The sequence below is a fragment of the Ochotona curzoniae genome, unplaced genomic scaffold, assembly GCF_017591425.1.
Source record: "Ochotona curzoniae isolate NIBS_2020 unplaced genomic scaffold, NIBS_Ocur_1.0 contig_1302, whole genome shotgun sequence".
Lineage (NCBI taxonomy): Eukaryota > Metazoa > Chordata > Mammalia > Lagomorpha > Ochotonidae > Ochotona > Ochotona curzoniae.
In genome coordinates this window covers 15,404,953-15,428,508 of record NW_024465035.1, presented here as the reverse complement: position 1 = coordinate 15,428,508, position 23,556 = coordinate 15,404,953, and the positions used below count along the sequence as shown (strand labels likewise).

Here is a 23,556-nt window from a genome sequence, read left to right as displayed (position 1 = left end):
AGCCCAGCCCAGGCCCAGCATGGCAGGCATTCTGGAAGTGAGCTAGAACCTGGACGCATCCTGTAACTCCCTCCATCGCTCTTTGCCTCTGTGTGTGTGTGTTTAATTCATTTAGTGGGTGGTGATGTTGCAGTGTATGGGGTTAAGTTGCCACCTGTAATGCTGGTATCCCATAACGGCGCTGATTCTAGTCCAGGCTGTTCCACTTGTGATCCAGCTCCTCGTTAAATGCAGCAAGGAAAGCAACAGAAGATTGCTCCGCTGGAGGTGGGGCGGGGCTCCGATGCAGGCGGGGCGGGGCCAGGATGGGGCGGGGCGTGGCCAGGACGGGGCGGGGCCTGGCCGGGCGGGGAGCAGGCGCAGGAAGTGACAGCCCCAGTTGCTGAGAGGACCAGGAGACGCGCCGGCCGAGGCTGCCGAGGCTGCTGTGGGGCCCGGACCGGGGCGATGGAGAACGGAGCGGTGTACAGCCCCACCACCGAGGAGAACCCGGGCCCCGCCAGGGGCGCCCGGAGCGGCCTGGCCGCCTACTGCTCCCTGGGCCGGCTGCCCTTGCTCCGGCGCGTCCTCAAAGGCTCGCAGCTGGTGAGTCGGGGAGCGGCCGGGGAGCGGGGGCGGCCGGCTTGGCTTCCCTTGGGTCCGCGGCCCTCGCCTGCCTCGGAGGGGTGGGGGTGCTCGGGAAGGCGCCGCGGAGCCCGCCGGTTCCCCGCATCCTCTCTGCCCGAGGTTCTCCGCCTCGCAGCCCCGAGTGTCTTTATTTGGGCTGCGGAGGGCTTTCTGTTTATCTCTGTCTCTGACCCTTGTGGTTTTCCTCGTGCGAACCCCCACAGAGGCAGTTCAGCTTCCTGGACTACGCGTGGCGTGGAGGAGTGCATGTGTGCGCCCAGTGACTGGGCTCCCCCGTGTTTTATATCCACTGAGTTAATTTCTGACTCAGCAGAGAGACAGAGTCAGAAGGACCGCTTTTTGTGTGCAGGTGCAGATGGCAAAAATCAGGACGAGGAATGCTTCTCTTTCCACTGCTGTGAGTTAAAATTAATTCTAGGCAGAACACCATCCACCTGTTGCTGGCAGTGTCTTTTTGAGGTGTGATTTATCACTCGGCTTGCACTCGAATTGATCCCCTGTGAATGATGGTTCCAGCCAATTGGGAAAAAAAAAAAAATCAGAATGATCTAAATGTGCTGAGGTTTTGTTTTCATATCCCAGGTCAAAATAACTCGTTAGTTTCCTTGGAAAGAACTTAGATTCTTCCATCTTAATTGACCAGAACCCGAATTCTTAGAACTCAGCTGACCTATTTTTATTGGCACTGCTTTTCAACCACCCAGAAAAATCAGGTCTGTGGATGATTGGAAAGTGACTCAGAGGACGCGGTATGTGGCTCCCAAGAGGCTCAGGTGGTCTGTCCCCAGCGTGCCTGTAGGAACTTCACTCTGGCCACCCCACCTTCAGGTCCTCACCTCCCTTCACGGGCTGTGTTCTCCCCACAGATGCTTGCTTCCGAGCTTCCCTGTGTTAGCTGGCAGGTGACTTTTTTAGATACCAGCTGCTATTCCCTGCAGTAAAATTCTCATGCTTCTACACAGGGTGTAGCTCTGGGGAACAGAAACCCCTCCTTGATCTGAGGCCTTCTCCCGGTTGATAAGATGTCAGCTGTGTTGGGCTCCTGCCCATTCAATCTGTTCCTGATCGCCTCTGTTTTTGTCCCCTCTGATCAGAAGTGGCAAAGTTCAGTAAAATTTCCCACCAGCCTTATTTAGCCGAGTGCGCTGTAGTTGTGTGTCATTGGAATGGAACCCAGGCAGGCATTCCGGTGGTAGGCTTCTGATTGGGACCTGGAGGAGAGGACAGATTTAATTTGAAGGTATTTGTTCTCCATTGTTCCTCTGGGGAAGTGGGAGAAAGAATAGAAACGAATCAGTGTTTATGAAACTCACTGGTTTCGTAATGGGGAACTTAAAAGAGCGTTACAGTGCACTAACGCAGGGCTTAAAACATGTTGTTTTCATGATCGCCTTTCACTTTGACGGCTGTTCTTTTGTTTCTGGCTAGTCACATCTGAACCTTTTCACAATCACAAGACGTGACAGGAGTTACCCAGAAAGTTCCAAGGAACATGAAGTTGCTAACAGCTGTCGTCCTACTGTGCCGGATGGGCCTGCTTTCCCCCCCGCCATCTCTCCTCCCCAGTCCTCACCACACCTGGTGGTGGGGGGCTACGGAAGGGAACCAGGGGCTGCTGAGCCCGTTGGGCGCACCCAGGAAGTGCTTGGCAAGAGAATCAGGGAGTAGAGAGGGAGGCCCAGGATGATGGCTTTACAAGAACTGAACACACTGCACAACTCCACTAAGCAGACAGCTGTAACGGAGAATCCGTCATCAGAAGACAGGGGACACGATTTTAGGAAGAGTCCTTTGGACCCAGTAATGTTACTTAAAATGATATATATTGATAGTTCTGCGGCCTATGAGTCTTATCAGATTCACAGATCCCAAAGAGGAAGGAAGCCTGCTGTAAAATGAACACGCACATACTGGGCCCAGCACAGCAGCCTCGTGGCTAAAGTCCTTGCCTTGCATCTGTCAGGATCCCATGTGGGTGCCAGTTTGCATCCCTGCTTGTGGCCTGGGAAAGCAGTGGAGGATGGCCCAAAGCCTTGGGACTCTGCACCCACATGGGAGACCTGGAAGAAGCTCCTGGCTTCGGATCGGCTCAGATCTAGCTATTGCAGCCACTTGGGGAATGAACCAGTGGATGGAAGATCTTTCTCTCTGTCTCTCCTTCTCTCTGTAAATCTGACTTTCCAGTAGAAATAAAATAAATCTTAAAAAAAAAAAAAAAAAACACCCACTCACACACCCACAAATTGTCACACGCACACACTAACAATTACTAGACCCTAAACAGTTAGGGATGGCTCCTGTCAAACGCTGGGGAGTTGAAGTGGATTTTTCCCTCAGGTTCTTTCTGTTCTTGAAATTTGTTTTCAAGTCTCCGGGGCTGGGTGGGATCTGCTGTGAAGACAGCTAAACCCACAGAGGAGAGGAGGGAAGAGGAAGGGAGGGGAGTGGAGGGGAGGAGAGAGGAGGGGCAGGCAGACAGACAGAACTCAACTAATAACTGGGAGTTGCAATCTCCGTGCAGACAGGACCTGAATGTAGTCAGTGGCTTGTCCGGAGCCTTCACATCCCTTAAACCAGCCAGCTTACCCTTTCGGAACGAATCGTTCCAAGGTCAACGTAAGGAGTTACTGCAGTCCTAACTTCATGTAATCACTATGTATGTGTGTGTTGTCTTCGCTTATGTCCACATCTTATTCTGTGAGAGTTGTTGTTTTTTAGTGTTTGTTTTAAAAAGGAAACTTGACATTTGGCACCTTCACTGCTTGCTAATCAGCTGGCACAATGACCTAAATGTGCAGAATTTCCTCTCTGCAGCAAGCCCCGCCTTGCACCTGTAGCACCAGTTGAATGCCCCACTGGCTGCACAGTGCTGAGATTCTAATCTTCAGGCAGTTTGTTTCTGAATTCACCTGCAATTTAGTAATTTGCACGTAAGGTTACTCTGTAAGCAGATTCTTCCCTTGATATTGTCATTGTTTTCAATGTGTACCTGTCTGTGTGATAAATTGAATGCTAGGTTTTTTACCTTGGGGAAGATCCACCATGTTAGCGCAAATGGGATCTTTGAACCCTTTGTGCTGGTCAATATTTGCTTAAGGCAAGGGTGGGGGAAGGCTTGCTTATTTTTTCAGACTGTCAGATGGTGAAAAAAAAATTTGAGGTTGATTTTCTTGAGTTACAGAGGAAGGGAGAGAGTGTTATGTTGGCTCATCCGCTGGTTCAGTTCTCAAATGATCCCAATGGTTAGGGCTGGGCCAGGCCAAAACCGAAAGCTTCATCCAGGTCTCCCATGTGGGCGGCAGGGATCCAAGCACTTGAGCTGGGTTTCACTGCTTTCCCAGGCACAGCTGGCAGGGAGCTGGATCCGAAGTGGAGCAGCCAGGACACATATCAGCAGCCGTGTCCAGTGGTGGTTTTTACCTGATAAGCCATGATACCAAGCCCTTAGAGTTTAAAATTTGAAATGTGACTTTGTGTTACAAGGTTTGTTACAAGTTCATTAATTTATACGTTCATATAGTTTTGTGGCTGGAGCCTCATAGTTAATGGCAAACATTACAAAGTTCTTATAAAAATATTTTCCGTAGTAGACTGCTAACAATCCGTGATTTTTTAAAAAGATTTATTTATTTATTTATTGGAAAGTCAGATATACAGAGAGGAGGAGAGACAGAGAGGAAGATCTTCCATCTGATGATTCACTCCCCAAGTGAGCGCAACGGCCGATGCTATGTCGATCCGAAGCCAGGATCTAGGAACTTCTTCCGGATCTCCCACGCGGGTGCAGGGGCCCAAAGCTTTGGGCCGTCCTCGACTACTTTCCCAGACCACAAGCAGGGAGCTGGGTGGGAAGTGGAGCAGGTGGGATTAGAACCGGTACCCATATGGGATCCCGGTGCATTCAAGGCGAGGACTTTAGCCGCTAGGCCACGCCACTGGGCCCTCGTATGTTAATTTTAAGAAAGACTGGATGTTGCAGAGAAGATAGTGAAGCTGAAATCGAGGCACAGGATAGTCACTGCCTGAAGGTTTAAACCATGTGTGTCAAGCCGTCTTAGAGACTTCCTAAATGTGTTGATGGTAGGGCATTGTTCTCACGATTTAGTAGCGAAAAGGAAAATATGCAAAGCTATGGTTGTTACTTCAAAGAAAACCTACCCAAGTGTACATGGTCATGAGATGAAAAATCATCGCCTGGGGAGCAGTGCAGAGTGGGACCTAGGGACCTTGGTCTTTGTGTGTGGCTAACTTGGAGTTCAGCCTGTTAGAAACTTATTTCCTTATGTAAATATGACAGTGGAAGACTGTGTGGTCCTCAGGGGCCCTCCCAGCTCCCAGGGCTTGATTATTCCCATCGTTACATGTGGGTAAAAATTTTGTGTCATTAGGAGTTCCATTGAGTTGATAGATGCTCAGTGTAATATTTAGTCAGCAGTATTTAGTATGATGACATCATGTTTTTGAGAACCGAGCAGTTTACCAGAAATTTGTAATCGAACCTTTTACTCATGTGTTAAAAGGCCACTCACTTTCCTGATCCAGTCGTGTTTTCTGTCGTCTCAATTTGATGTTTAATGATGCTGTGAGCCAGATGTTGGTTAGACCCACGTGTTCCTGGGTGAGACGCCTGATTCTTGGTGTGGTGATGTGAAAGGCAGTGAAACCTGGAACAGGTGGAGCCTCATGCAGGGTAATTGGGTCAGTGAACGCCCTCCCTCGAGAGGAATTGATGTGGGGGAGCCCCAGTTAGCTGTTGTTACCCAGCCTCAAATATCTGTTATCACAGTGGGCAATGGACCAGTGTAGCACAAATTTCTTGAAATTCTTCCTTCCCTTAACTTTAACATTTTGGTCTCTTGTAGTACAAAAAAAAAAAAAAAACCTGCCTCCTTAACAAATGAGCTAAAAAATACATAATTAACGTAAAACAGCTACACTCTCACTCCTCAAGCTCTCACACACCCAGGCCGCCCTCATTAATAGCTTGGGAGAATGACTGGTCCTGTGCTCCTCCTGTCTTTCCTTCCTACCCTTGAACTGAAGAATTCCTTTGAACTCCACCCAGTCCCCTCTCCTCCCATCTTCTAACCTGCTAAACCAGGCCGGCGTGCCTTGTTTGACAGCAGTCCGTATTGCCTGGCAGGATCATGACCTAACCACACCCAGCTGCTTACCCATTTTTCTCATCATCTCCTCCGGTCGGGCCAGTTGCCTTATTGTCCCTTCAGTACTTATTTACCATGTAGATCCGTGCCCTTAAACTTTTTTTTCATCTCTTACCCAGAATGCCTTGTACCTCTCCTGGATCTGTATGTCTGCCAACGTTGGATTGGGCCTGTGTATCCACTCAGCTTTCTCCAACTCTTCTGAACATTTTCCTACGTGATAAAACCTACGTAACTAATACATAGTTAGATAGTATAAAATATTTTGTCTATTGCTGGTCTAGTTGCTGCATCATGCTTTGTTTTGTTTTTAAATTCATCCATCTCTCTGAACAGTAAAGCAACAGAGATGGAGAGATGGATTTTCTTCCATCCCCTGGTTCATACACATGACCACAAAAACCAAGTCTGGACCAGAGCCAGGAGCCAGAGCCTGGGTGTCAGGATTCAAATGTTTGAGCTGTCATTCATCGCCTTCCTGGGCATGTTAGCAGGAAGCCAGATCAGGAGCTGAGCAACCAGGACTTGAACCCACGCTGCATGGGATGCTGGTACTGCAAATGGTAGCTAAACTCCCCGCCCCACAGTGCTGGTCTCTATTGCTATATCATTACATGTTTTTATAGGTATCATACTGTTGAATACTCAAGTGTACTTTATGTTACACTGGGAACTTGTAAGGGAAAGTTTGTAACTGCAGAGATGGGGGAAGGAGAGAACTGCATGCTGACTATGGCTGATGGAACGAATTTCCTTTTTTTTTTTAAAGATTTATTTATTTTAATTGAAAAGTGAGATATACAGAGAGGAGGAGAAACAGAGAGGAAGCTCTTACGTCTGATGATTCACTCCACAAGTGACCGCAGTGGCTTGTGCTGCACCAATTTGAAGCCAGGAGTCCTTATCTCCCACACTGGTGCAGGGTCCCAAGACGCTGGACCAACCTCTCCTGCTTTCCCAGGACACAAGCAGAGAGCTGGATGGGAAGTGGAGCACCAGGATATGAACCGGGGCCCATATGGGATCCTGGAGGATGCAAGGCGGGGACTTTAGCCACTAGGCTACCGTGCTGAGCTCTGAACGAATTTCTTGAGCCTTAGCTAGTTAATGCCCAAACTTGACTGTGTACCCTTTGTTCTCTTTGGATGTCCAAACAGAAGCTGTCCCTTAGGTTTCTCTGGGACTGAAGGTCGTGAATACGCCCTGTTCATACATTTGTAACAGGACTTGTAAACACAGTGCTGGCTGCTTCTGGACAGGCCGGGTCCTGCTCTTTTCTTAGCAGAACAGACAAGCAGTTGCTGTCTACAGTACAGTAAGATGTCATTGTCCTGTAGCCTTTGCAGATGATAGTCTAATGTGTTTTGTCGTTAGAATAATTTAGGGTCAGCTATTCTCAAGCCCCAGTCACGGACTTAGCTGATTTCTTTTCAAAGTTAACTGGCTTCTATAGTCCTGAGGTTCATGTTTGCAAATTGCTTATGGAGAAATTTTTAAAACTTGGACAAGATTTCATAGAGAGGCAGGAGTAAAGCAAGTGCAACGTTAAATTTTTTATCTAGTTTTCTATTACCCTGAGTTGTGTACAAACTCATCCTAAATGCTGGCATTGAGTCTAGCGGTCAGGACGCTCGCATCCGGTCTCGGAAGTGCCTGGATTTGATTCCTAGTTGTAATTCCTGGATCCAGCTACCTCCCATAGCCGGGCCTGGAAGGCAGCAGTGGCGGCTCAGAGTAATTGTGTTTCTGCCATCCGTGACGGAGACCGGGACTGAGTGGCGTTGGCCCAGATTATTGCAGACATCTGGGGAGTGAACCGGCAGCTAGCGCATGCCTCTGGACATCTTTTCAGTTTCAAATAAACACAAAGTTTTTAAGAATGGAAAAAAATAGGGCTAAGGAAGTGTGTATGTTTTTTTTTTTTTTTTAACTTGCAGTTTTAAATATAGATGAAGGAAGTTCCTTTACACAATGGCCTTTGGGGATTGTCTTGTGTCATTTCACATGGCGTAACTCCTGGGGATGCCTCAGCTAGGCATGTGTTTAAGGGAAGTTTTTTGGAAGGAGTCCTGCTGTCTCATGCCTCGCTGACTTACAGGAAATCCGAGGGATGGAGTGTATTTTATCTTGCACAGTTCTTACCAGGGATATGTATTATGGATTGCCAGTCGGGGTAAGGAGTGTAGGAAATCCGTTAGAGTCTTAGATGCTACTTTAGATTTGACACATTTTTAAACCTTTCATATTGAGATAGTAGAGACCCACAGGAAGTTACAGCAACGGTGCAGGGAGATGGTGTGCGCATGAGTGTTCCTGCGTGTGTGTTTGCGCATGTGCAGGAGCACACTGGAACTCACTCTGGGCGCCTCCGTGATCAGGATGCTGAGTTGTGGCTCCATCACAGTTTCCCCAACTCCTCCCCGCTTACAGCCACACCTTCCCTATGTCCCTGGGCCACCATGGATGTGTTCTCTGTCAGCGTATGGCCTTCTGTGATGACATGGCTTGTTAACTGTATGCGATTAGGGAAGACTCCATCTAGGTCACTGTGTGTATCAAGTTTGTCCCTTTCAGGGTCATGAGGCAGCTGTACTACAGTTTATCTAGCTACCAAAGGCCTTGCATTGTGCCCAGAGCAGTAGCCTAGTGGCTAAAAGTCTTTGCCTTTTACGTGCAAGGATCCCATAGGGGCACTGGTTTGTATCCTGGCTGCTCCACTTCCCTTACAGTTCTCTGCTTGTGGCCTGGGAAAGCAGTTGAGGACGGTTCAACGCCTTGAGACCCTGCACCCATGTGGGAGACCTGGAAGAACCTCTGGGTTCCTGGCTCTTGGCTTCAGATTGGCTCAGCTCCATTGTGGCCATTTGGGGAGTGAACCAATGGATGGAAGATCTTTTTTCTGTCTCTCCTTTTCTCTGTAAATTTGACTTTCCAATGAAAATAAATAAATCTTAAAAAACAGAAAGTAAACACAGAAGGCCTTGCAGTTGTCTCTTGTTTGGGGTTGCCCTGGATAAAATTGTTAGGATAGTTGACTTACTGGTTTTTGCCTAAGCATACCTTTTCTTTTCTCTGGGATGGGCACCTAAAGGTGTAATTGTTGGAATGTATGGTAGATATAAGCTTACTTTTTAAAAAAACTTAAAATTTATTTATTTTTATTGGAAAGGCAGATATACAGAGAGGAGGAGAGACAGAGAGGATGATCTTCCATCCATTGATTCACTCTCCAAGCGGTCACAATGGCCGAAGCTGAGCTAATCCGAAGCCAGGAGCTGCTTCTGTATCTCCCAGACAGGTGCAGGGTCCCAAGACTTTGAGCCATCCTTGACTGCTTTCCCAGGCCACAAGCAGGGAGCTGGATGGGAAGCGGGGCTGCTGAGGAATTAGAACCGGCACCCAGATGGGATCCCAGTGCGTGTAAGGCGCGGACTTTAATCACTATGCTATTGTGCCGGGCCCACAAGCTTACTTTTTAATGGGACTGCTGAGCTGCTTGCCCGGCCTGCGTGGCTATCTCACTGACCTGTTTTTTTTTTAGTAAAAATGTTTTGCAGAGGAGAATGTTTATTATATGCCCTGCAGGTGTCTGGATTTAAGAGCAGTCTGTAGCCATCGGTGTCTCTGGTTGCTTCTGCAGGCCTGGCTGGGGGAGAGCTACTTCCCTTTAGCCTTTGACTTTGGGTCATCGGTCATTTTCATTGTGATCATTGTGGCTCTCAGAAGCAAACTGCTGCGGCCAGAAAACCCACAAGTACTGCCCACATGACCCTGGTCTTCATGCTCTTCCCTCCTGTTTCTAAGTGGAGTTTGTCCAGACCTCAGGGCTGGACCCTGCCATTAGAGAGCCCTTTGCCACCTTGCATGATGCCTGCCCATGTCAATGGTTTCTGCTTAAGCATCTAACCAGGCTCAGTTCTCTCTTGAAATTCCCTTCCCTTTGACCTCATCCAGACCACCCTTCCTGACCGCTGTTTCCCAGCCCCACTGGCAGCCTCTGCTCTCTCTGGACCACTGCCTGGTCTTGCCCTGATAATGCGGTATTGTGACTTACCCCCCCCCCCCCCAAATTACATGGGCATTTTCTTGCAGCTGTCCCTTCTGGCTCGGTCTAACATAGGTGATTCAGTGTTGTTCCTACTTGGCCCCCAAGCGGTGCTGACGGCTCCTGATGACTCTCTCTTGGCGGAAACACTTGATTTGTTGGCTGTGACCCCGGGACTGCTGGTCCTGATTGTTGGCTCGTGTTTGCCCTCTGCACTCCTCTTAAATCTGGAATTACATGGAAATCTGCAGAAGGTCAACTTCCTTCATTGTGGTTGATCCTCTCACCCAGCAGCTGCTTCGTGTATCTTCATTGGCATCTCAAGACTGCCCGTTTAACCACCCCCTAAGAGCTCCATATCCATGCATCATTTACCTGCCAACCATGTTTCCACCATACACTTAAAAAACAAAAATCATATATTTTTATTGCAAAGTCAGATTCACAGAGAGAAGGAGAGACAGAGATAAAGATCTTCCATCTGCTAATTCACTCCCCAAGTAACCTCAACGGCTAGAGCTGAGCTGGTCTAAAGCCAGGAGCCAGGAGCTTCTTCCAGGCCTCCCACACAGGTGCAGGGTCCCAAGGCCTTGGGCTATCTTCTACTGCTTTCCGAGGCCACAAGCAGGGACCTGGATGGGAAGTGGAGCTGCTGGGAATAGAACCAATGCCCATATGGGATCCTGTTGCATTCAAGGCGAGGACTTCAGCCACTATGCTATTGCACCAGGCCCAGGTGGAATTTATGTTCTTGCTGGCATCCTGGCCTCTGAAAAAGAGGAAGTGGGGAAAAAAAAACAAACCCTTGTTAGCACTACACACTAGACAATAGTGGGAGTGCTGCTAAAATTCACCTGCACTTCCTTGAATGGCACACTGGAGTTAGCCATCCTCTGTTCTCTGCCGAGTGTCCTGTCCCCACCCTTGTCACCCATGGCCTGCATGGGCAGCAGGTGCTCCCGTAGTACTCCTGCGTGTTCCTCTGACATCGGTTGGGTTGTGTTGTACCCAAACCAGTTTATGCCAATCATAGTTTTGATAGTCAAACACGTAAGCTAAAATTGAATTACTTCCGTGGAAACTGAATTGGAAGGACTGACAGATCAGTTAATAAAACGTTTATTGGTTATGGGATTAAGTAAGAGGAAGACAGAAAAACTGCAAAACTGGTCTGACTCTAGAGGATTCTGTATTGTTTCTCAAGTGTCATAGACCTGACTCCATTTCAGGCAACATCAACCTGGAAGTGGCAGGCCAGGTCTGATGAAAGCGATGGAGGCGTGCATGAAAAACATGATATTCAAATCAGTAAACTCTTAAAGATCCACTTCAAAAGAGGGGTGGCGTGGAATAGGGAGAGGAGGGTGTGGTGCAGTAGTTGAGTGGCCACTTGGGAAGTCCCATCTACTGCGCTTCCAATCCAGCTCCCTGCTGATGCGTTCGCTGGGAGGCAGCAGGTGATGGCCCGTCCATGGGCCCCTGACTGCCATGGGAAAGACCTGGATGGAGGTCAAGGCTTTTGACTTCAGCCTATCTCAGCCTGGCTACCGCATGGAAAATCTCTAGCTGTCTCTTCTCTCTGCCTTGAAAATAAAAATGTAAATAAATCAATCACAGTTTCAAAAAGATAGGTGTGTACATGTTTCAATGTTTGAAAAATTTTTTATTGGAAAGTCAGATATACAGAGAGGAAGAGACAGAGGAAGTAGTCTGATCCGTCGCTGCTGCCCTGCTCACCATGGATTCCCTGATTTCTTACTTCCGTTTCCTGGCTGGATGGCTGCCCCAAGGTTGGCCTGCCTCCTGTCGTTTCTCCACTTTGTAGCTGGCAAGAACTGCTAAAAGCATAAACTGGATCGTGTCCCTGAGTTCCTTGAAAGCCCTTAAAATCTAGATGCTCTCCAACTGGTTGATGAGAATGTTGGGATCTGCCCTCTGCACACCCCTGTAGGCCCGTGGCATCTTTGGTTGTGTTGCCTTTTCCTGCCTGCAGACTCTACTCCATGGTTGTGTTGCGTTGGCTGGCTTCCAGGAGTCAGCCGGGGCTAGTGGGATGTGTGTGTGTGTGTGTGTGCGCGCGCATCCTGAAGGTGGGGTCAGTGCCACACGTGCTCATCTCTGGGTCTTTTTAAGTTCTGCTCGACTGTGGGGCAGGTTTTCTCCCCTACATCCCAGAATTGACCCTGCGGTCCTGCAGGTCTCAGCTGTCTTTCAGGAAGCCCTTTCCGAGCGCCCCCAAGCTGAGTGAGTGCCTGTTCTGGGTGTGTTTCCCCTTTCTAGCATGTAACCTGCCTTAGTCGATATTTTGTGGACTGGTATCCCCTTGAAGGCAAGCATACTGCAAGTGCGACCTAGGTGAGGCTCAGGCACAGATCTCTTTCGCCAGCTTCTTAAATGATTGAGAAAACAAGTAGCGTTCTTCGAATACCGTAGGTTGCCTGAAAAACCCCGATGCCCGATATTTTTGTTGTTGTAGCTGCTGTCCCTGCTGGCCTTCATCTGTGAAGAAGTTGTGTCGCAGTGCACGCTGTGTGGAGGACTTTACTTCTTTGAATTCGTGAGCTGCAGTGCCTTTCTGCTCAGCCTGCTGCTGCTGATCGTCTATTGCACTCCAGTTTACGACAGAGTTGATGCCCTCAAAGTGAAAGCATCGGTAAGCGTGCCCTTTGTGAGGACTGCTTCCGTGTTGTATTCTTGCACGGTGTTTTTTTTTTTTTTTAAGCTTTATATATTTTTTTATTGGAAAGTCAGATTTACAGAGAGAAGAAGAGAGAAAGATCCCCCATCCGCTGGTTTACTCTCCAAGTGGTCCCAATGGCCAGAGCTGAGCCAATCCAAAGCCAGGAGCCAGGTGCTTCTTCCAGGTCTCCCACGTGGGTGCAGAGTCCCGAGGCCTTGGGCCATCCTCCACTGCTTTCCCAGGCCACAAGCAGTGGAGTCACTGGGATTAGAACCGGCGCCCATAAGGGACCCTGATGCATACAAGGCAAGGACTTTAGCCACAAGGCTTCCACGCCAGGGCCTCTTGTGCAGTTTTATTGTTCAAATAGGAATGCTCTAGAAATTCCAGCGACATGAAAAGGTAGTGTCCATCATTTCAGCGGTCATCTTTAGGCGGCTGGGTCTCCCCTGCCCTGAGGGGTGAGAGGGACAAGAATGGGTACAGCCCATGGTGTCACTACTTTGCAATTATAGGGAGCTTAATCTAGTTCATGTTAGTTTTGTTTATAAAATTAAGAGTTTTGTTAATTTTGCTGCTTCACAGTTCGTAGCGTGTCACTCCTTGGTTCGCTAGTTATTGATTATGCACCTGTCATATGCCAGCCATGAGCTAAACCCTGGAGATACAATAATGAGTTAATGTGAGCTATTTTTAGAGCTCTAAGTAAAATACCATATAATTCTTGTGCTTTGATTTTGTTGTGGAAAAAGTTGTCTCTAAGGATGAATGCATTTATTGAATTTATGGTAAAGAAATTTTCCTTATTATAGAATCATATGTGGGAGTCTTAAGTCCACAAAGTTAAAAATATTTAGCTTCACAGACTTAGTGTGTTGAGTTTATGTTTTTATTTGAGTATGTTTTGGATTTGTACGGAGGTCAGAATTGCTAAATTTAAGAAAGAATTGAGGGCCTGGAGTGAAGTCCTTGTCTCACACATGCCAGAATCCCATATGGGCGCTTTTTCTAATCCTGACTTCCCATCCTGCTCCCTGCTTGTGGCCTGGGAAGGCAGTTGAGGACAGCCCAAAGCCTTGGGACCCTGCACAGAGGCCAGAGCTGAGCTGATCCACGTGGAAGATGCCTGGAGCCTCTTTCACGTCTTCCACACAGATGCAGTATCCCAAGGCTTTGGACCATCCCGCACTGCTTTCCCAGGCCATAAGCAGGGAGCTGGATGGAAGTGGAGCAGCCGGGACACAAACCAGTAGCTACATGGGATCCTGGTGCTTGGAGGAAGGCGAGAATATAGCTACTGAGCCATCATGTGAGGCTCCACCAGATAAAAAGAAAATAAATCTTAAAATTGTAAAGTACTTGTAATGATAGAATATGGAATCTTTTTCACTCAACGTAATTATTTCGTATTTGCTTAGATGATTTAAACATCACCTTTTACGGTATGCATATTCATATGCTTAAGTGTTTGGTGGTTTTTCTTGTAAGAGAGGTTCTCTGCTTAAGGGACAGTACTTTGAGGTGCTGGTTGTGTCTAGAGAGGAGAAGTCTGAAGAGTCCCTTCTCATGCTGTTGGGACTCATGCTCTGTTAAGAACAGTAGTCAGACCTGTGTGTTTGACAATGAGTGAAACACCTCCTGTGGATGAACTCTGAGCTTTTTTTAAAAATGTGTTTTTAGAGCTCTGTTACTTTTATTTAAAAGGCAGTGTTGCTGGAGCAAGGAGGAGAGAGATTGAGATCTTCCATCCGCTGGTTCACTCCCCAAATGACTGCAAGAGTCAGAGCTAGGCTGATCCGAAGCCAGGAGCTTATCCTGGGTTTCCCACAAGGGGGTACCTGCCTAAGGACCTGGGTCATCTTCTGTTGCTCCCCAGCTGTATTAGCAGGGAACTGGATCAGAAGCAGAGCAACTGGGACTTGATCCAGTACTCATAGTGTGTGGTGGCGCTTCTGGTGGAGGCTTAGCAGACTGTGCCACAGCACTGCCCCGGTTCTGATCTTTATAACTCACTCGGGAAGAGGGTGCTGTTGCTGGTCCCACTTTGCAGCAGCGGAGGCACAGACATAAAGTAGTACAGCTGTGACTCCTGGTCTGTAGCAGAAGATCAGGAATGATGTCTGAATGATGGTCTTGCTAAAATATCTTCTTGAACACACACACCAAACAGGAGTAGATAGAAGTTTGCATGTACAGATTTGTAAGTCACACTCAAAGGATTTCATGCAGAAAGTACCCCAGGAACACGTCTCTGTGTAGAATTGAAAACTTCTTAAACTTTTTAAAATGTGAAGTCAGTGATCAACTGTACAGGAACTGTGTGTTGAATACCTTTATTGGCACTGATGTTAGTGGAACTCGCATTTGTAAAAACTCAAAGTGCTGAGCCTAAACTCTCAAGGCTGTGTGGAGTGGCTGTTGTTTGACAAGCTTCCCTTGCTGAATGAGTGTGTCAGGCGCTGTGCTCAGTTGTCATGTGAGCCTCCTCTGTAGGGATGCCCGGGAGAGCCCCTTGGCACCTTGTGGCTGTGTCTACGTGATAATGGTTACTACCAGACTTTTGATCTATATTATGATCGTTATGATGAGCGAGAGAAGCTTCTGGCAATAGATGAGCTCATTGTACAAGCTCCCGTTGGATTACTGACCAGGAACAAGGGAAGGTGATGTGTTCTTGCCATCATACGTGGACACACTATTGGCAAAACCCTTTATTATTGATGGGTGATTCTTCTGGTTCTCTCTTTTCCACAGTGTTGTCAAACCATGGAAGTATTCTCAGCATCCCATCACAGGAAACTTTTAAAAGAAAGAAAAAATTTCCTTAGTTCAAGTAAAATGGAATCCTGTTAAATCCGTTGCCTTTGATTCCTTTAATGTCATAGAAAAAAAGAGGACACCCCCCCCCCCACTGCCCCAAACATGGCCTTTTAAGAGACTTTTTGTTGAAAGGGCATCTTGCATACTCAGAATAAAATATCCAGTCCAAAAAATGTGGATAATGTTTCTTTTTAGGGCAGTTACTGAATGCTTGGTTTATTGCAAAGTTATAAGTTTGGGTTGTATTGAGATTAAAAAAAAAAAAAAAGCCATTGAAGTTTTGCAAAATTAAAGTGTTTGCTGTCATGAATCTAACCACACTGTATTCCTTCTGTGTTTTTCCGCGTGTGCAGGATTTTTATATTACCTTGGGGACAGGCTGTGTATTTTTGCTGGCGTCCATCATTTTTGTCTCCACGCACAGCAGGACCTCAGCTGAATTTGCAGCAGTAGTAAGTACCTTGTAATTTCAATTTTTGTTTCTGTTTTGTGTTGAAGTGCAGAATTTGGAAAATACAGAAGATAAAACATGCAGGAGGACATCATCTTTTATCTTTTTTTTTTTTAGTGTTCTTTTGAATAGAAGCCATAAAAGCAAGTAATTGACAGCTTTAGACATTCCTGTCTAGAATTTGAGGTTTGATAAGAGAAACACACGTACTTCCCATATGAATTTGTCATTGTCCGTGGAGGTGGTGACATGACTGTCATCTCATCTTACTTCATTTTTCGTTTGACCCGAAGCATGCCTGCAAGCCAGATGCTATTCTAGGTACGAAGAATACGAGACGCAGCCTGATGCAGATGCAGCCTGTTCAAGGAGCTGCATGGGGAAACAGCATGGCACGGACCTCTGAATGCTGGCCCACTTGGCAGTCTTCAGTGGGTTGGTCCTGACTTCCAAAGTTCATCAGGTCTTTCTGGGGAACGCCATTCAGGGATGATTTTTGAGGAGATCCATGTTCCTATGTTTTTTGAACTTCTTTTTTTACTCTTCGTAAAAACCTGATGTGCCTGAGAGCTGGTCTGTGATGGAGTGGTCCAGCCCCACTGGAGTGGTTCATAGTCCCCACCACCAAGAGAAGCTACTTGCTTCTCCCAGATGTTGAAGTGTCTTTCTTAGTTGTAAAATAGAGCAAAACACCCCAGAGCACAACAAAGGGAAAATTGAAGGGAATGACTCAGTTTTTTTTTTTTTGGTGGCAGATGTTGGCACAGAGCTAAGACCTTGCTAGGGACGCCTGCATCACATATTATTACCATGCCTGGCTCCCACTAGTGTGTCTCCTGGGAGGTAACAGGTGGTGGCCTGAAGACTTGAGTCCCATGTGGAAGAGCTGGATGGAATTTTCTGAGACTCCTGACCTTGGCCTGGCCAGCCTTGAGGCTTGTGGGAGAGTGAATCAGTGGATAGAAGATCTCTAATTGGCTATGACCGTGTCTTCCTGCCTTTCAAAGTAATAATAAAATTAAAAATTTCATTCCATATAAAATCCTTGATGTCAGATTTTATTTTTTAAAAAGGAATTCAGGGTATTCTGAGTTTGAGAACGGTAAAACTACACAGGCACTGTACTTTGTGACACCGGCAGAGTCCCTGTCATTTATCAGTAATATTTCTGAAGCAAAGGATATGGCTATTTGCAATAAAAGAAAAGCTATGAATTGTCCTACTGTAGTTTGGGTGGCTTTTTTGGGGACTCAGAATTGTAAACCAAGGATCAGAGAGCTGGAATGACCCCAGTCTTGCGAGCCTGAAGGTCTCACACTGGAGACATTTCCTCCTGCATGTCAGCTGGTTTCTGCTTGGTACTAGGTTCTTAATAAAATTGAAGCTGGACGTATCGGAGTTGTCTGCTAACGGATCGCTAAAAGCACTGCTTACAGTAGATCCACTCAAAGAAGTTCAGAGTCACATGGCTGCACTCTGCCTGCTGTGTGACTGTAGTTTCTTCGTGCTGTGCACGTAAGAACACAACATAGAGACGTTACTGCTGGACCTGGACTCATTTTAGCAATCAGTAATACTTACTTATGTAGAGGGGAAGCAGTTTATGAGAAAAGAACAGACTTACCAGGGTCTTGGGTTTTGTTTACTTGTTTTTGTTGTAGAGGAATACAACAGGGTGGTCAGTAAAATACTTCTGAGTCCCAAAATATGTGATACCTTGAGCAGAAAAGGAAGTTGAGGAAAAATTGAGTTCTGGCAGGGAAGAGAGAAGCATGGCAGAAAATTCCTACTAACTGCTAAAATAGAGTTTGTTTACATGTTTTAATTAGACTATTATCCTGCTTAGGTTTCATGTTGTCTGGTAGTTTTAAAAGTATTTATGCTAAGTGTTATAATTATTAAAGGATTAAGTATTGCAATAATTATTATAATAATTTATAATTACTGGATATTACCAGTCATAAGTATTGAAATGATGGGAAGTCTTGTAGACTTAAATAAACGTGTGAATGTACTTTAAAAGTGCGGACGCAGGTGAATGAGAGAACTAAGTTACTTGCCTGGAGTTTAAAGCGTAGCAAGCCCGTAGCCATTGGAGTTCTCAGAGTTGGTCAGGGATGGTTTCTCAGACAAGGTGCCATTTTGAGTGTGAATGAAGAACTCGGCAAGTTTGGCACACAAGTAAGGGCAGAAAGATGGGAGGGTTAACTGATACATTTAAATTGAACGTATGGGGAACATCCAGCTGAGTGAATGAACTTAGAGTTCAGTTTGCAGTCTGGTGAAATGAGACTGAATGCATATTCCATAAAGTGGCCAGTCTGGGGAGAGGAGGAGGGGCCGGGACCACGTGGCAGTGGTGAGCCTGAGAGTTGGGTCTAGTGGTTAAGATTCGGTTAAGATACCCACATCCCCAGTTGGAATTTATGGGTTCGAGACCAACTTCTGGCTCCCCATGGCAGCTGCCTGCTAATGCAGATGGCGGGAGGCCGTGTCGGTGGCTCAGGCGGCTGGATTCATGCCACGCCTATGGGAGGTCTAGAGTTCTTAACTCCTAGTTTCTACCTGGCCCAACCCCAGTTGTTACAAAAATCTGGGGAGTGAACACACATTTTTCTCACTCTCTCTGTCACTGAAATCAAGAGATAAACTGTTAACAAGAATCATGGAGGTGGAATCGGAGTTGGAAGAGACTTCAGTTACGCCTCAATTACCAACAGCAATTTTCTTCTCTGCAGAGCGTTGTTTGGCCTCCACATCCCTAAAGCTTTTGCTAATGAAGAGGCTGTGTCGGGGGCACAGTGTCTGTTCCTTGGTCGAATTCTCGGAATGTTTGACGAGTGTGTGTTAGAACAGTACAATGAGGAAGTGTTTGAAGGAAGAGGAAGTCGGTGGTGGCGTCATGTCACCGTGTCGTTACAGTGTGACAGTTAACTGGAGACGCATCACAGGTTGTTTGGTGTAATCGTATTTTTTTCAATGAGATTTGTTCTGGTACTAATAGCTTTTCCCCTTTTCACCTGAGCCATTTTCACATCTGTGGCTGAGACTAACCATTGCAAGTAACCTTCAGTCATCTGCTAGGATTTTATTTTGCAGCGTTTGACAGTTTCTAAAAATGTATTGATTTATTTGAAGGTCAGAGTTACAGAGAGACGAGCCTCCGGCTGTCCCCGTCACTAGCAGGTTCACTTCCAGATGCCCACCACATCTGCGGCTGGAGCAGGCTGCAGCTGGGGGCCTGCAACTCCATCGAGGTCCTCCCGCATGGATGGCAGGCGCCTAGGTCCTTGGGATAGCTTAGCCTGTTATCCCAGGAGCATTGGCAGGAAACTAGACTGGAAATGGAGCAGGCAGGCCCACCTTATGTGATGGTAGCACTGTGAGCCATGGGGTTTTCACTTGCTGTTCCACAATACTAGTCCCTATTTCACATATTTTTATAGGATAATCTTCTCTATCTATTAACGTTAATTGATTACCCCACATATCCACGTAAGACAGGACATCGTATTTTGTGCAACTTTAATGAATAAGTATCCTAGAAAATTTTCATTTGTCGATAAAATGGATAAATCCCGTGTACATAAAACTCTTAGCCGATGTCTGACTGTATCGCGAACTTCCTCATATAACCCTTCTTTCTTTATTTTTTTTCCAGGTGTTTGGATTTCTGGCAAGTTTTACGTTCCTGTTGGACTTTGCCGTGATGTTCTATGAGAAACGGCAGGAGTCCCAGCTGAGAAAGCCGGAGAGTACCACGAGGGCAGAGACGCTTACCGAACCCCTGAATGCTTAAAGACCTGAAGCAGGTGCAGTGGAAGGTAGCTGCTTTGGTGGTCTCCGGGCCCCGGCAGGAGCTCGTGGAGGATCTGTGTGCTTGTTCAGACCATTCCTGTCTAAAGCCAGGGCGATGGGGAGGAGGCACAGATTATATGGGGTAGGGGGCTGTTGGGCGGTCACTACACGTTAGGTCAGAGGTTTTTGAGCTGTTTGTGTTTTTTGTTTTGTTTTTAGATAACCGTCAAAACCTGTGTCAAATGGAGGGTTTGGGGGTGGTGAGGGAGAATAATTGTTTTTAATTGACAACAGCTCAGCTGGCAATGCATGACCCTATTATTTCCATTACAGAACGTCTTACCAAGCTTAGCTTCCAAATGATGCTATAGAGCTGTGTAAACACCGTGACTGTATTATGCATTTAGAAATTGCTTCATTTCTAAATTGATTTGCTTTGTATTTTATGGCTAGATTATGTTCTGTAATGGAAGATTTGATGTCTCTTTAAGAGACTGATATTTAAATGTGGGCCTAGGATTTTTTTTTCTCCTTAATGCTACATTTTTACTGTATCTCCCTTAGCCTTAAAATTATCTTGTAACACTTGAAAATAATTACTACTAACCCTGTCTGAGACTTCCACGTAGCCTAATATAAAATGGGGAGGCGTTGGTATTTTGTATTTAGGAACGCAACACCACCAACAGCCTCATGTTTATTAACTGTACTTTGGTTATTGACGTCATATCAAAATGAGGAGTATGATATAACCTGGAGAACAAGTGCAGAAACTGGTAACTATGGACCAAAGGTAAGAAAGATACAGACTTTTGGTCCTATCCAGTGGAAGTGATTATAAAACAGACTTGGACCGCTCCCCAAGTTCCGACTGAATTAAACAGGTGTCCACTGCCCCGTGGACATGTGATTATTCCTCCTTGAGTTTATGCAGCTCCGTGGATCCTGCCAGTTTGTTTCTTTTAGTCCCCAGCCCTTGGCTTTTCACCTGTAGGAGCTGCTTGATCTTCTGCCTCCTCCATTGGGCGGCCGTGGGCTCCTGGCTTCAGTTCTGTCAGTTGTCTTTCCATGGCCTGGAATGTGGGACCCCTTGTCTTGCAACCCTGGTGTATATATAGCAAGAGCTATCCACCATGTTCAAGTGAACACAGAGCCCTGCCCTCATCAACGCTGTTGATGATATCAGGAAGCGGACAAAACAATCTCAAGAGACTTCCTGACCAGTTCAGACAATCTAGAGACATTGTCTGTTGCTGCCAGGCTGTCCTGGAGCCAGCCCTGTGCAATCCTTGGGTTGGGAGCTGCCTGCCAGGGTCATTCACAGGCTACATCTTCCTCCCAGAGTTTCTTCCTTCCGCTCCAGTGTTAAGGTGATGAGTCACAGGTCAGGTCCGCTGGTGGAAGTCTCCCAGGCTAGGTTTTCTCTGTGAACAGAATCATGTTTCTGCTGATAGAATGTAACAATCCCATCCCATTTCTCATCTGCCACATCTATGCTGGCAGTGGGTTTTCGTGGTGTAAATGTGGCCAATGTGGGCCTCAGGCACCGGTCAGCATGGCAGGTGTAGCTTCTGACTGTCCCGGTGCCTTGTCCATTTGTCAGGGTTGGGGTCATCCTCCCCACCTCTCTGGGAGATGATGAAACCAACTCTTGGATGCTGTTGATGGAGGAGCGTATCTTCTAAGGAGCGGGGTGGCAGGTCCTACAGGAAGGGCAGGGTTGACTGTAGAATTTGACACCAAGCCATGCCCACGTGTGCCCTAGACCCATCTATTCACATGCAAATCACTGGGCTACCTCAGGGTCACACCACGCGCTGCTGCGTTTAGTGGAGCTCCACAGGACCTAGGCTTGGCTGTGCTGACATTGAACTTGAGATCTGCTTTTTTCTGAGGTTTTACCTCCATTTGTTTCATTGGTGCAAAAGTGGGCCGTTTGCCGGCGGCTTACTAATCCTTCAGAAAGGCGGTGAGTTCACTGGTCCCCATCAGGGCCTCATGCTGTGTGTCATGGTGGCCATCAGTGTCATCAGCTCTTCTCTTCTGTTTTAGAAGGAAGTAGCGAGAAGGAGACTTACCGTGGTAAATAATTTCAAGGAGAACTTGGGACCAGATCACTTTTATGTACGGAAACGGACAACCTCAGTAGACTCAAATTTAAAGTCATTTTTTTTTCCTTAGGGTGAGTTTCATGTTACATTTTCCGCATATAAATTGTGTAGTGGTTCTTAAAAATTCTAAGGGAAGTAATGCAGTTTGAGGATACAAATTTTATATTTTACTGTACTTGCGTCCTGTCGGGGACTGAGAAGTGTATTTTTACAATTGTTTGTAGCCGGCCAGTTTTGTATAGTCAAATCCAATCTCTTTTAACTTCAGATTTTATAATCATCTTTATAAATGAATCTTGATAAATAAATCTATTTAATGAAACGTGAACACGTTTGCAGGTGTGGGTTACAGAAGCGTGGGTGGAGCTGGGCGGTCGCTCCATCATCGCCCGAGCTGCCTCTGCAGGCCTGTTGGTTCCTCTGTGGGAACACTGCGCTGTGGGTCTGCCCGAGGCGGGGTGGGTGAGGCTGGGACAGAAGTCCACCTCTCTCCCTGGGCTGATCCTCTTCCTGGAAATTTCAGATAAACATTTAAACAGCGTTTTTTAGAGAGCCACAAAGGAGGAGCTAACAAATTGCTTCCAAAGACTCCACGTTGGCCTTGCCCTCGCGTTTCTCCGTGTGCCTGACCATTGCTAAAAATAAAACAAGCACAGAGAAGCACCCATGATAAGGACAGAGTGACGCCTAAGTAGGGTGGTTCTGATAAAGCCACAGTTATTTCTGTCGTCTGCAAGAATTCCTGCCTCCAGTCTGTAGGAGAGCAAGTAGGACTATGTCAGCATCCAGAGCTCACTGGAATCCGGACATTCTGCAGGGCTTTTGTGTGTTGATAAATAACACTGCATCAGGAGGCGGGCAGCAGAGAGCCTCGCTCAGAGATGTGCCTGAGGCTGCGAGGCACGCTGTCCGCCCGAGGGCTGGGGAAGGCAGCTGCCTGGCTGCTGAACTCGGGGCGCAGGGTGTCCTCCGGGACTGAGTGCCTGCCTGGAGACTCACCCTCGGAGCTGACCCTGTGTGAGCGCAGCACCCTGGTGCCAGGGTCTTCCAGGCGTCATCTGCTTACACAACAGTATGCCTGCAGAAGAGGGAATTCTTCATTCTCTCTTATGAGGTTCTTTTTCACTGTAGTCACTTCATCTAATTATTTTACCAAAAAAAAAAAAAAAAAGCGCATGCCTTTTCTTTTTTATTAAAGATTTATTCTATTTCTATTGGAAAGTGAGATGTACAGAGAGGAGGAAAGACAGGAAGAAAGATCTTCCGTGTGATGATTCACTCCCCAAGTGGCTACAATGGCCAGAGTTGCACCGATCCAAAGCCAAGAGCCAGGAGCCTCTTCTGGGTCTCCCACATGGGTGCAGGGTCCCAAGACTTTGGGCTGTCCTCGACTGCTTTCCCAGGCCACAAGCAGGGAGCTGGATGGGAAGTGGGCCCACCAGGGTTTGAACCGGCACACATATGGGATCCCAACACGGGCAAGGTGAGGACTTTAGCTGCCAAGCTCCCGCGCCGGGCTCCAAATGTCCATTTCTATTACTACTAATTGATATACGGAGTGGAATTACTTAAAATGACCACAAAGTCCATATTTTAGGTTGTGAACGGAGTCTAGCTTTGTAACATGCAACCTTCTAATAGCTGAACAAAGTTCTGTCAGCAAAGAAAGGACCCTTGAATTGGGGATCAATGGTGTGTATCAGCACGTTAAGGATTATACCTCTAGTAGAAAGAAAAAAATGACTCAAGAATTTGTATCATAGAAAATTTATATCAGAAAAGGTGAAAAACACTGCTTTTCTCCTTAACTTTTTGCCTTTGGCTTCTTGTGTTGTTGCGTTTGGAAATAGTCCGAGCAC

General features: G+C 46.8%; 1 protein-coding gene across 1 annotated transcript; it reads left to right on the top strand.

The window, feature by feature from the left end:
• The first annotated feature begins 364 nt into the window (after nt 1–364).
• CMTM6 (CKLF like MARVEL transmembrane domain containing 6) lies at nt 365–21,044 on the top strand. The gene is made up of 4 exons (XM_040963995.1): nt 365–585; nt 12,314–12,490; nt 15,691–15,789; nt 19,450–21,044. Exons 1-4 carry the CDS (start codon nt 448–450, stop codon nt 19,585–19,587), a joined length of 552 nt encoding a protein of 183 aa, XP_040819929.1. The 5' UTR covers nt 365–447; the 3' UTR covers nt 19,588–21,044.
• The last annotated feature ends 2,512 nt before the right edge of the window (nt 21,045–23,556 follow it).